This window comes from Scyliorhinus canicula, chromosome 5 (assembly GCF_902713615.1).
Source record: "Scyliorhinus canicula chromosome 5, sScyCan1.1, whole genome shotgun sequence".
Classification (NCBI taxonomy): domain Eukaryota; kingdom Metazoa; phylum Chordata; class Chondrichthyes; order Carcharhiniformes; family Scyliorhinidae; genus Scyliorhinus; species Scyliorhinus canicula.
In genome coordinates, this window is record NC_052150.1 from 132,554,885 (window position 1) to 132,569,324 (window position 14,440).

The 14,440-nt window shown below is 47.4% G+C and overlaps 1 protein-coding gene across 4 annotated transcripts in view; it reads right to left on the minus strand.

The window, feature by feature from the left end:
* mocos (molybdenum cofactor sulfurase) overlaps positions 1-14,440 on the minus strand; it is a 348,946-nt gene that overhangs the window by 280,568 nt on the left and 53,938 nt on the right. For all 4 annotated transcript variants that reach the window (XR_005460716.1, XM_038797685.1, XM_038797687.1 and 1 more), the window contains one exon: positions 4,736-4,825. Coding sequence is in view for 3 of the 4 variants with exons in the window: in XM_038797685.1 (XP_038653613.1) it covers positions 4,736-4,825 (90 nt within the window). In the remaining variant the exon portion in view is untranslated. The remainder of the gene's footprint in view (positions 1-4,735; positions 4,826-14,440) is intronic.

A 14,440-nucleotide genomic window follows, 5' to 3' on the forward strand; every position in this document is an offset into this window, starting at 1 on the left:
CCGGGAGGAAGGCCGCTAAGCGTCACCGTTTGGGCGTGGGTGGTACGCGGTCAGCGCCATGGGCAATATCATCCTGACTGGCACACAGTGCCAAACGAAACTGCACAACCTCCTCAGGGCGGCCAGGGCGAGTTGGCTACTCCGTGCCCCTGGTACTAAACCCTCCCACCCCCACACACCCGTAACCCCCCTCCCCCGGGGAACGGCCTCATCCTACCCTATATGCTAGCACCCATGCCAGCCACCATGGCCTGTGCCCTGGCCATTGAGGCCCACCATCTACCCAACCCCTGGGCTGCACGCGTCGGACCGTCTAACGGTTTCGCTGTTTGTGCCCCCTCGTCCCCAGGAGAAGGCCGCGCACAACCGCCATACCGGAGGGGACCACCAGAACTGCGGCCCGTCACCATGCCCGAGCACAGGTCACTGGATGTGGTCGGTGGCCCGGAGGAAAGGGAGGTGGAGGCATGGGGGGGCAACTGTTTTGACTATGGATCAGCGTATCCAAGGCCTGGGGCATTATGTGCAGGCGGTGGCCAAGGCCCAGGTCAGGGTTGCCCTCTCACAGGCACAATGTGCCAGAGCCACCTGAACATTGCAGCTGCGCTCCTCAGCGTGATCTCAAATAAAAGTCCATCCGCGGCTTCCGGGGTGGAGGGCTCGCTCTTGCTGACCTCTTGCTCAAAGCGGGCATAGAATACGTTGAGCTCATCAGGGAGGGGTTGCGTTGGAGTTGGTGATTTTACATGCCTTCATCTTGTGGCCTGTTATGTCTTGCAGACCTTGACATCGACGGCGGGGATCCGTGTGGCTAGCCTGGGACTCAAGCTTGGTCTGGTACTGTCTTTTGGCATCTTTGATGGATTTCTTTAGATCATATCTGGCTTTCATGTTGAGGTCAGGGTTGCCTGACGTGTACGCCTCAGACCTAGACTTCAGCAAGCAGTCCCTGTTCATCCAGGGTTTCCGGTTGGGAAACATGCGGATTTGCTTCTTTGGCACACAGTCTTCTACACACTTACGAATGAAGTCAGTTACTGTAGTGGCGTACTCGTTCAGGCTGCTTGCAGAGTTATTTAAATACTGACCAACCCACTGACTCCAAGCAGTCCCGTAGGGGATCATCCGATTCCTCAGACCAACAATGCACGACTTTCCTTGACGGATTCTCCCGCTTCAATTTTTGCTTATAAGCAGGAAGCAGGAGCACAGTCTTGTGGTCAGATTTGCAAAAGTGTGGGCGGGCAATAGAGCGGTAGCCATGTTTGATATTTGTGTAGCTGTGGTCCAGGATGTTTGGGCCTCTGGTGGACCAGGTGACGTGTTGGTGGTAATTTGGTAGCACACTCTTGAGCTTGGCCCGATTGAAGTCCCCAGCTACAATGAACAAGGCATCGGGATATTTTGTTTCAAGGCTATTTGTGGTGATGAATATTTCGTCCAGTGCGATTTTCACATTCGCATGGGGTGGGATGTAAACTGCTGTCAGGATAATGGAGCTGAACTCCCACAAAAGGTAAAAGGGGGCGGCATTTTAGCGTCAGGTATTCCAGGTCCGTGGAGCAGAAACTCGCCAGTGTTGCACAGGGGGCTAGCACGGGGTCCACGCTTGGGCAGTGGCCTTCTTCCCTGCGCCGGCCCCGATGCCAAATGAGGCAGGACTACAGGAGCCGGCGCAGAGGAAAGGAGGCTGGGGAACAGAGAGGCCGGCCCGCCAATCGGTGGGCCCCGATAGCGGGTCAGGCCACTACGAAGGCCCCCCCCCATGGGGTCGGACCCTCCTCTCTCCCTCCCCCCCCCCCCCCCCCCACGGGGTCGGACCCTCCTCTCCCCCCCCCCCCCCCAACCCACAGGCCGCCCCCGAACCCTTCAAGGTCCCGCCGGCTCAGAGGATGTTAGAACGGCGCCGGCGGGACTCAGCGTTTTGATGACGGCCACTCAGCCCATCCAGGCCGGAGAATCGGCATGGCGGACCACATCGGCTCAGGCCGGAGAGTCGTCGCATACCCGACCGGCGCCATGCCGACCACGATGGCCCTAGTGGCGGCGATTCCCGCAGAGCATCCTGGCATCGGGGCGGCGTGGAGCGACTCGTGCAGCCCGCCGGCGATTCTCCGACCCGGCGGGGGGGGGGTCAGAGAATTCCGCCTGTGGTGTCCGAGCTCTTGACCAGCATCCCCCTCCCCAATGTCTCCCCTCTATTCGGTGAACCTCGAGGCGATCATGGCATCCCGTGCGCGTTGGCCCTGGTGATGATGTTGTGTGGCCTCCCATGCCTGCCCGGAACCTATGTCCTGCTCACTGTTCCCCTCCCCACATCCTCCTCGTTGGACGAAGCCTTACCTTCCTCCTCATCATCCTCCTCCAGCATATCGTCCCTCTGCTGCACGATGTTGTGGAGGATGCAGCGGGCCACCACGATGTGGGCGACCCTCTCAGCATCATATTGGAGGGCCCCTCCAGAGCGGTCCAGGCACCTGAAGCACATCTTCAGGATGCCGAAGCACTGCTCGATCACATTACTGGTCGCTGTATGGGCGTCGTTACAATTGGGTCTCCGCATCAGTCTGTGACCTCCGGATAGGTGTCATCAGCCACGGCCACATTTCTAAATGCGAAAAGGCTTAGGAAATCGGAAGCACAACGGGACTTGGGAGTCCGAGTTCAAGATTCGCTTCAGGTTAATGTGCAGGTTCAATTGGCAGTTAGGAAGGCAAATGCAATGTTTGCATTCACATCGAGAGGGCTAGAGTACAAGAGCAGGGATGTACTTCTGAGGCTGTATAAGGCACTGGTCAGACCCCATTTGGAGTATTGTCAGCAGTTTTGGACCCCGTATCTAAGGGAGGATGTGCTCGCCTGGGAAAAAGGTCTAGGAGAGGTTCACAGGAATGATCTTTGGAATGAAGAGCAGTCATATGAGGAGCGGTTCAGGACCCTGAGTCTGGACTCGGAGTTGAGAAGGATGAGGGGGAATCTTATTGAAACTTACAGGATACTGCGAGGCCTGGATAAAGTGGACGAGGAGAGGATGTTTCCACTCAAAAAAAAAAATCCGAGAGCACGGCCTCAGGCTGAATGGTGATCCTTTCAAACTAAGATGAGGGAGGGATTTCTTCAGCCAGAGGGTTTGTGAATCTGTGGAACTCTTTGCTGCAGAAGGCTGCGGAGGCCAAGTCACAGTGTCTTTCGACAGATAGATAGGTCTAGATTATTAAGGGATCAGGGGTTATGGGGAGAAGGCAGGAGAATGGGGATGAGAAATATATCAGCCATGTTTATAGGCAGATCAGACTCAATGGGGCGAATGGCCTCATTCTGCTCCTATGTCGTACAATCTTATGATAATACAATATTTTTTCACTCCCACTTACCTTCACAAATGTACACAAATTTCGATTTAAAGGATAAGACAGGTTACAAAATCTATTTAATGCTATATGGATTTAGTGAAATACACAGTCCTTGCAAACCAACATACTAGCTGTGACCAGACACATTTCAATCTGGAACTAAGTGGTGAACGTCACCCAATCGAATTTCTGTGGATTTCCCCTCAAATTCCCACCAGGTGATTATCATGAGATTTTCAAAACACAAACTCATCAAGACATTCTTTACAATATTCTTTCAAACAATGCTTTCCCTCAGCTATTTTAGCAAGGTTCCACCTCCAGGTCTTCTAACTCTCCTTTTAGTAATCCTTGAATTGCCACACACATCCAAACTTTTACACAAAAGTCAAATGCTCAGTCCCAAATAGAATAATATTGTTCCCAAAGGCTGAAAATAAGGACATCAAACTTACTATTGCTTCAGATCTCTGAGCTTTCTCGAGCCAATTTCACCCAGTCTGACCTTTCCAGGTTTGCCTTTAACATCAGTGAATAGTTCCAATCCCAGTTCCTCTTGGTTCCTTTAACTTCAAACTTCTGGGAAACCTCTCTTCATTCTCTGGATTTCAGGACTAACTTTTGTTCCCTGGAGCTTACGTTCGTGCCCATTACTCTGCTTTATTCTACTTCTGGCAGAACTGAGACCTATGTTCTCTCTCTAGCTGCTAAGCTCCATCTGCCTGGATCCAGGTAAATACTAAAACTCAAAAAGTCTTTTCCCAGGGAGGCAGGATGGCACAGTGGTTAGCACTGCTGCCTCATCGCTCCGAGGACCAGGTTCGATCCCGACCTCGGGTCACCATCTGTGTGGAGTTTACACATTCTCCCTATGTCTGCATGGGTCTCACCCACACAACCCAAAGACGTCCAGAGTGGGTGGAATTCTAATTGCTCCATAATTAGAAAAAATTAAAAACATTTTTCTCCTTACAAGTGGTCAGATTACTCAGCAACATCCCATTCTTTCTCCAAGCTCATATTTACTTTTCCATCGTAAACTCTCTCTCAGCACAATAGAAACACAATTGAATTGAAACCAAAATCCCCATTTATGCAAACACTTTGGTTTAACATGAACCTAACTGGAGTTTTACCCTTTCCCACTCAAAAACACAAAATTGAACTCATTTAAATTTGGAGCCTATTTCCAATATTTAATAATACAAATATAGATCACTTAAACTACCTCTGTTTCCTGACACTTTGATTTTTCAAAAGCAGTTCATGGAAGTTGAAATTTAGGATTTAAGGAAAATGTATATCACAGAGCAATTCTTATTATTTTGCAACAAAACGTTTTAAATTTGAAGATAAACTTAGAAATGATTGCCAAAGCCTACCATAGATATTTTCTGCAAGGTCTTGGTAAAAGTGATTAATCTGACTATGTGAGTAAAGTGTTGCACCTCCATGGTCCAGATAAGTGATTCCTAGAAAAATCAAATCAGAAGTTAACTTTTGTGGTATTGAGATATTATAAAAACTAAAATATAAAATAAAAACCTCAGTAATATCCAACAAAGAAAATGTTATGGGTTTAGAGAACCCCAAAGTGTATCATGGAGTTTACCTGACCCAAAACTTTTAATAGATTGTGGTATGAGGAGCAAATGGCCCACTCTACAGGTGTGGTACAGCATGAATCGAAAAGTATTTTTCAAAGCAAAACAATGTTTATTCTATGACCTCAAGTTCACCTTTTTAAAACATACAGTGAACATCTTAGCGACCATTAATTCGAATACAACCCCCAAAGAATACAGCACTAAGTAATTCTTAATAAATTCCCAAACAACATCCAGAAGACAACAGAAGCACATTAGGTTTACATTCACTACTGAGAATTTATAATTCTGAATTCACCAAATGATCAAGAGATAGTCTTTTCATGGCAGAGAGATCAACAGTACACCTGCTTTGCCTGGCTTCAGCTCCAACACTGAAAACGAAACAAAACTAAAACACACCCTGCAGCAAACAGCCTAAAACGAAAGTAAAAATCTGACAGCCCAGCTCCACCCACACTCTGACATCACTGATAAACACCCATTTCATAAAGGTATATTTCTTAAACACCCATTTCGTAAAGGTACTCTCACATGACAAAAGATAGATTAATACACTGCAGCTCCTTCCCTTTCTTCCTCATAAACTAGTATCCCTACAAAACCCTACAAAGCATCTGCAGAATTTTTGACACCGAGAGACAACACATTGTCAATCAATCTGGTCAAACCCAACTTCTTCAAGCTGTTCCATCTGGGTGTCAATGAACAGTGAACAGCAGCAGGATCGCAGTCTTTACTTTCCCTTCCAGGAGCAGAGAAGTGAGATCAATTGTGCTTCGCCTGCTCAGATCAGTTATTTCAGCATCGACTAGAGAGCATATCTGGGATCGAAACCATTCAGGGAGCCAAAAATCCATTTTTATTTCAGCACTTCCTCTATAATACCCAGACTCAAGAGACATTTAACATTCCTAAAAAACAATAAGTGATTTCTGGATTCGTAAAAAATGGAAAACAATAATTCCTGCAAAAGGTAATTCCAGATCAGCTTTAATTTCAAAGAAGAAAATGCCACATTTTATTCATTTGAATAACTGTCAAAACAGCATTGTTATTGTTAAAATATATGAGCAATATGAATAGCTTGTGTGCTCAAGCTAGACCTTCTGATATTTTTAAAGCTCAGACAAAAAATCTATACACATTCTGAAATATTTAAAAGGAATGTTCAAATACAACGGTGCACTTAACCTTTTATTACAGTCTGCAGTGTCTACTGACACATAAATCTAAATTGGAGCAAATTTAGCATTTGGAAACTACTTTTAAAATAAGAGGACTGCATTTATTATCAATCTCTAATTACCCTGACTGAATTAAGAGTCAATCATATAGTGTGGAATTGGAGTCTCAAAAAGGGTGTGGTGGTGGAAGTGAAATTCATGACCCCCAGATCACTGTTTTAGTTCCTCAACTACTGGGTTATCAAACACAATTAATATACAATCCACCTGTACAATCAGGTGGAAGGCTTTAATGTTCATCACCATGGGTGGCTCAGTCGTATTACAACAGACCAAAGTGATCCAAATCCCAAAGAAGTAAATGCCAGAGTGGGCCTGTATCACATGGGAGCAATGAAGTGTTTCATCTTTTGTTTAGGCATGCTGCAGGCTTCTGTTCTCAATACTTCAATTTAACAATTTCAGATCCTAATCTCTACCCCTATTTTTTTTTTGATGGCAGGTGTTGCGGATGATTCTGTTTTCCCAATTTACACCTTCTCTTTGCCTATGTTTTGTTTCTTTACTTGTGCAATTACCATTCCCTTTTGCCTTGCAGACTCATTCCTTTGGGCATTTAATCTGTCCTGCCTTTCTCCCAATCCCAGATCACCCCATTTACCTTTTGTTCTTCACCTTCACATGCTCCCAGCTTCCTTCCAACTACATTTCCTGCTCCTCTATCTGCTCGTTAAAAGCCGGCAGTCCTAGGAAATTCATCGACATCTTCCGACTCCTCCACGATAAGATGTTGGTGACAGTTCTCACGGACGGAAATAAGATAGAAACCTTTGATGTTAAGACTGGAGTCAAGTAGGGACGTGTCATCGTTCCATCCTTTTCTCCATCTTCATCGCCATCATCGTTCACCTTGGCAAGAGCAAGCTTCCCGGTGGAGTGGACATTGCCAATGGGATGGATGGAAAACATCGCCATCTCCCCTTTCTCAGAAGAGAATCTCCAAGCTACGCTTGACAACTTCATGGAAGCATACCAAAGAATCGGTCTCAGCCTCAACCTCAAGAAGATTCAAGTCGTTTACCAATCCATCCCAGGGCAAGATCTGATCTCTCCCTCCAACAAGGTCAACGGAGAAACCCTCCCAAATGTGGAACATTTCCCACACCTGGGGAGCCACTTCACATCCAAGGCTGACATCGGCGCAGAGATCCATCGTTGGATCCACAAGCACTTCCTTTAGATGAATAAGGACGAGTCTTTGACATCTGCGCTATATGTGCTGACACCACGACCCTCATGGACAAGGTGGCCATCATCCAAACTTTTCTTTATGGCTCAGAAACTTGGACTATGTAAAGACACTGCCTCAAGGCCCTGGAGAGGTATCATCAACACTGAGATGATATGGGTACATGGTCTGAAATGGATTCTCCACATCAACTGGAAGTACAGGTGTACTAAAATCGGTGTCCTTGGAGGAGCCAAGAGCTCCAGCATCGAGGCCTTGATCATCCAAAACCAACTTCACTGGGCCGGTCATGTGCTTAGGATGTCAGAGTTGCGTCTTCCAAAGCCCAGCTCAAAGATGGCTTCTGGATAAGAGGAGGAAGGCTCACTTCAAGAAATGCAACATCGATGTCAATACCTGGAAGACCCATGCTCAGAAGAGACCTACTTGGAGGAACTTCCTGATTGAAGGGACATAATTCTTTGAGGACACCCGAGGAGGCCCCAACCCATGATGCCAACCAGCTGACCTTTGGGACCCACACCAGCCAACCTTTGCAGCCCACTCCACGTTCGCTTACCTTTGACGTGAAAAGGGAGCATACTTGGTTCTCACAATCGCACTGCAATCACATTCACAGGATGAGAAGGGAATGCGTATTTCAGATGCAGACTTCATCCAGCTCCTTTGTTCCATCATGAAGGGCAATAGCAACAAAATGGTTGTTTTACTCAGCACTCCAGAGAGATGCTACTCCAGAATACGGACAGTCTCATGGGCTTTTAATATGCTGTCACAGGTCAGGTACAGCAGCTTAAGTCTTTTCATTTGGAGTCAGCTTTAAGTTAATAACTGATTCTGGGGTTCCGAACCTGAAAGGAATTTTTCATCCATCTGAAATTTATCCTCTCATTTGCCATTACATTCCTGCGTATAACACATATGGGCTTTGCATCCTTATTTGCATTTGCACAATTGACAAAACGCTTCCTCAAGAAATCATCTTAATACTGCTTTGTTCCAGAGTTACACGTGTTCTTTGTAGGCTGTTAAACAGAGTCCCTGGAGCTCTGTTCTGTGCTGTACTGTTCTATGTTCTATAAAGAACTAACACTAGCACTTCTCTGTCCTGCCCTGGACTCTTTGAGCAGCTCTCTCCAGCAGATTCCAATGTGACATAGTGCCCAGTAGGTACACTGCCTATTTGTGTCTCTGGCCATCTCTTTCTTGTAACAAAATGACTCATCTTTACAGTGTTCTTGCCTTGCTTGCTAGCAGCTACAAAATGGAAGAAGCTCTCCTCTATGATTTGGCCCCAAAAGCATGTATATACAGGGTGCTTGACATAAAGTGGATATGCAGGAGCATGACCTGTTCACTGCTGCCGCTTAAGGCCAGACATCTGCATACAGCCTCATTTTGTTCTCATTTAAAATGCATCAGCACCCGCCATTCACAAAAGAAATGCCGGGAGCAGCCATTGGATGCTTTTCCCGCCATCGAGACAACTACGGGAACGCCGCAACTGATTGCTTCACGACCCACCCGCAGGTCAGGACCTGGACTTTGAAAACTCCTGGACTAATCCATTAATAGCTTCCTACAGTCTACAGCTTTATTCCTCATAATAAAGCAAACATCTAATGAGCTGGCTCAGTAGCATTGTGGATAGCACAATCGCTTCACAGCTCCAGGGTCCCAGGTTCGATTCCGGCTTGGGTCACTGTCTGTGCGAAGTCTGCACATCCTCCCCCTGTATGCGTGGGTTTCCTCCGGGTGCTCCGGTTTCCTCCCACAGTCCAAAGATGTGCAGGTTAGGTGGATTGGCCATGATAAATTGCCCTTAGTGTCCAAAATTGCCCTTAGTGTTGGGTGGGGTTACTGGGTTATGGGAATAGGGTGGAGGTGTTGATCTTGGGTAGGGTGCTCTTTCCAAGAGCCAGTGCAGATCCGATGGGCCGAATGGCCTCCTTCTGCACTGTAAATTCTATGAAAAAAAAGCCTGGTATTTGCCAATACCCAGTGGTGATTGGCTCTGAATTCTCTGGAATGTTCTTCAGAGCCACGAGGTTCCAATTTTACATTCAGTTTGAATTCTGGCAGCGGAGGTGAAAGACTCGGCTAAACTCTGCAGAAAAATGACTGCTAAGCCTCTGCATGAAAAGATCCAGCCAACCCTTTCTCTCTGATAAGCCTGTGAGTGTTTGATTCCTGAAAACAGGGCTGGGAGGAGAACCCACAAGCTGAGAGCGAAGTCTGAGGAAACAAAGTCTCTGTCACTCCAGGAAAAGTGTGAGTTCAGTGTTTTAAAAAAGGTTTAACATTTCAATGGTGCACTGAAATAAATGTCAAAACAGGTCTGTCTTAGCCAATTAAGATTGATTTCATGCTGTTACAACTTAGACCCGAAAATATTGGGTGCGATTTTTCTGGCTTGTTCAACACGCAAGCAAATTCCGCTATGCCTACCAAGTCTCGTGAGAGGGTCATAACAGGATTTGTGCAAGCGAGATCTCGGTTTGATATCTTCCCCGCCCCTCCCGCCAGTGACATAATCAGGTTAATGTACATAAAAGGTGTCAAATTGATTTTCATTCATTTAAATGAATTTCAATATAATTGAACGGATTTACATCCCACATGATCTGCCCACCTCCCCCACCCCACCAACCCCCCACTCCAGCAGTGTGATGACACGCCGGTGCAATTCACTACTGGTTTTCAAAATCGAAAATCAGTTGTGATCACCATGCAGAGGGCGCTTGGAGGACCTGGGGTTGGGGGTCAAGGCTGCCAATGCACCCTGGCACTGACCCGAGGCCCTGCCCTCCCAGAACACGGACAAGGGGCTTAGAGAGAGGACACACGCTTCTCCATTGCGGAGGGGGGCCTGAACCATTGAAGTATCGGGGGCTGGGGGGAATAAAAGCCTGCCCCGAATACCTCTGTGCTGAGAGAGGGGGGTCACCCCAAAGCTTGTGGGAGGGGATCCTTCATTATCATGGGTGGTGAGGGGTGGGAGAGAGGTCAGTTATCTCAGTGATCGTGGTGCCCTTTAAAGATGGCACCCCGATTTCTGTGTAGCCGGGCTTGCCAGCTCTATCAGGTGCTGCTCCGTCAGAGTGATGGCGTAAAACGTGACCATTGATTTTCTTCTGACAAAATGTCAGAAGATCTGGACAGACAACTGGCTATGTTTCTGGGGAGAAACACATCGGTTTTCAATCAGAACCTAACACTTTGCCACTATTTCAAAAAATGTCACCTACTGTTCTAGCATTGGCAAGAACCAATTTACTGCTCCAAAATTCATTTTATATTCAAAGTTGTTAAGAACATTTATATTTTCAGAGAATAAGGCCAGAATTCTCCGACCAGTCACTGGTGGCAGGATTATCTGGTCCTGCCGGTAGTGCACACCCACCAGTGGGTTTTCCACTGGTGACCGTCAACAATCTTGCAGCTGAGGGAAAATTGGAGCTTTAATTTCTTAAAAGTACAAGTGCTGGGAGATAAAACCATAATAAAGGCCAACAGCATTTTGGATTACAAAAGGAAAGATTTAATGGTAAATGTACACAGGCCAATGGTTACAGGACTGTGAGCAAAATTGGGCACTGCTTTTAGAGAGGACGTAAAGAGAGAATACAACTTAGATTCTCCTGAATGAAAGCAAAGATGGGAAACTACATTTATGAGGGAAACATTGGGATGCACAGCCTACATGTCGCCCACCCCCTCCCCCAACAATGCATTGCCTTCCCACACCTCCTCTAGAAGACCACCCACTCCCCAACCGCGCCCCCCTAACAGGGACCCCTATAATAGGGGGATCCCCCCCCCCCCCCCAATAAACTCTAGTAATAGGGAGGCCATCACAGGGACCCCTGTAATAGCGGGATGTCTCTACCAGGAACCCCTGTAATACGGAGGACCCTCTCAGAAACCCCTGAAATAGGGGGACCCCGCACAGGGGCCCCTCCACTGACCCTCCACCCCCACCCACTCTCGCACAAATGATGCCCCCTGTCTGGAAGCTAGAGAGCAGCCCAGACAGAGGCAGTGGGAACCAATGTAGCTGTTATTCTCACTTTGCAGCTCCACCTGTCCATTCCTCCAAGGGGAGCAGCTGTACCTTCCTTTATCTGCAAGCCATACATAGCTTTCAACTAGCGGTCTGTGATTGACAGCTTGTAAAAACCATCTGGAGCGTTAACCTTTCATATCCTTTTCGCTTCAGTGTCCAAAGTGGTGAAACCTTAATGTTTGTTAACACTGACCACATCAAAGAGAGGTAAGTGCAGTGAAATCACACGCTTGAGTGATTTAATATACTTAGTGCTTGGATGAATGGCTTGCAGATAATGGTTCTGTGGGAACCAGATGCAGGCACAGCTGTTCTTGAAGGAATGGACACTGGAGCTGCAAAGAAAGTATTACAGCTATAACGTTTCCTACTGCCCTGTCTGGACTGCTCTCTAACATCCAGACAGGGGTCTAATTTCTGGCGGGGGGGGAGGAGGGGTGTCTGTGTGGGGGGTCCTGGGGGGAACCCCCATTACAAGGGGTCTCTGGGTGGTCCCCCAGTACAAGGGTCCCTGGGGGGCCCCCTATTATAGTGGTCCCTGGTGTGGTCCCCTATTACAGGGACCTGAGGGGGGGTGGGTTGGATCACACCCGTACTTGGGAGTGGGGGGGCACCCAGGCAATCTGGGTGTGGGGGGCTGCGTGATGGTGGGGGAGGGCCCATTTGCGGTGGGGGGGTCAAGGCTAATGTGCGGTGGGGGGGCTCGTAGCCAAACACAGAACCTCACTATCGGGCCACCCGATCAAAATGGCAGCCCGGTAATGGGATTCCCTAGGAATCCCTCGTATTCCACACCATGCATAAATATGCATTGCGTTGTATTCTGATGCTTTATGACTCCAAGAGTACCTTAAACTAGTACAATTCAGCTCAAGCGGGAGAACATAGGGCTGGATCTCCGATTTTGCGTCTATGTCTGAAGGAAGCGTCTGGTCTTATGACCAGAAAGTCGATGCCACCCCCGCACCCATGCTCCGCCCGGTGAGGGGCTAGCAGCCGGGCCACGTAAAGCCCCTTACCTGCAGATACAGATGGAGAATGGCCAAGTCCGTGGCCGCGCATGCGCATGGTGGCGACCTGCTGCGGCCGCAGAACATGGCGCTGGCCTGGTCTGCCAGATAGTGCCCCCTTGTAACCTCCCTCGCCACCCCCGGACCACCCCCATCAGTCCCCCCAGCCCCCTCCAAAGACCCCCCTGCTAGCGGAATGGCCCCCCCCCCCCCCCCCCGACTGTGGCACCGCTGGACACAATCCACAGTTGCAATGAAAGGTCACCGAAAATTGAGAGGACATGCAACCAACACTGTCGTCAACTCAGCCCATCGGGGGCGGAGCATCAGGGGAGGGCCTCGGGTGACATCCTGAGGCCGTCCCAACAGCGTGCAGCGCACTCACCGATTTCCCTGCTTTTGAGGGGCTGGATCATCCAAAATACACCGCCGCCCCCGATTTCGGCATAAAAACGCATTCACTAGCCAATCAGACTCAACAGACTCAAAAACAGCTTCTTCCCCACTGCTACCAGACTCCTGAACAACCCTCTTATGGAATGACCTCATTAACACTACACCCCTGCATGCTTCACCCGATGCCGGTGCTTATGTAGTTACCTTGTGTTGTCCTATTATGTATTTTCTTTTATTTCCTTTTCTTCCCATGTACTTAATGATTTGTTGAGCTGCTCGCAGACAAATACTTTTCACTGTACCTCAGTACACGTCACAATAAACAAATCCAATCCTATCACTGAACGCGATTTCAGTGTTGGCATCGGAGAATCCTGCCCATAGACTCCCAAACGGAGAATCCCGCCCCCTAACCTTTTGGTCCAAAGCTGAGCTTGTCTGATATACAGCAAAGAATGGTCTCATAAGAGTCGCCATTCTCCCACAGGCTTTGATATGCCTTACTTCAGCGTCAAGCTTGCATGATGAGCAAATGCGTCAGGCCCTTGTGACGAGGTTACCAATAAGACCAATCCTACAACATGCAGAGCTTTTGGAATCCCAACATGTATATTAATTACAAATAAAATACTGATCAGGGAGTCAATGATCAACATGAACAGAGTGAAGGAAGTAAGGAGAAATTTCTTCATGTTGAGGTTTTTGAATGCTTTGCCAGAAGTGGATGGGGCAAAGCTAAAAACACCTGCTGAGGGCCAAGTACATAAATATCTGAAGCAGAAAAAGATAAATAAACATGGACAAAACATGGTGCAGTGGAATTAGTTTTGGCCTAGACAAGCATTGAGCCAACAATACGCCAAACTTAGCGACCTACCTCTGCACTTTAAACTCACTTGGTTTTATAAAAATACAGAACTGTCCAGTCTCAGAGCCATTTGAAATGTCTAAATATTGCAGCTGGGTAGCGGAAATCAACAATGAGACTTAGCTACTCCCCTGCATTTCAATTAGTCAAGAATTAATACATCAGGTTAGACACAAACATTGTCACCTCTGCAGAAAAACACTATACACCATAACATACTTAGCACATGTCTACTGATGCCCAGGTTTTGATATACTTTCACGCTAGACTGCTTTGGCATTTCACACCACAAACTAGTGGGTTTATAATTATAAATTGAAGACGGTTATGGGTCTAGAGTTTCTCCACAGTACAAATTCAGAATTCTTAAGCAAACTTCAATCCACATTGCAGAAGAGGTAGCTTCCTCCAGTTCTGTTCTTATATATTTAAATCCGTTTACATTACAGAGAGACTTTGTCTTATTACAGATTAGCTTGAATACCTCAGCCTGCAGGAAGAGAAACAATGGGTGCAATCTTTCGGGCCCAACAGATAGACATGCAAATCCCATTGTGGCAGCTAAATCTCGCGAGAAGGATTTGTGCTGGCGAGATCTCGGTTTAAGATCTTTCTCACCTCCTGCAAGATCAGGTTAAACTGATTTCCATTAATTTAAATGAATTTACTTTATTTAAATGAATATACTTGAATGGCTTGCGCTG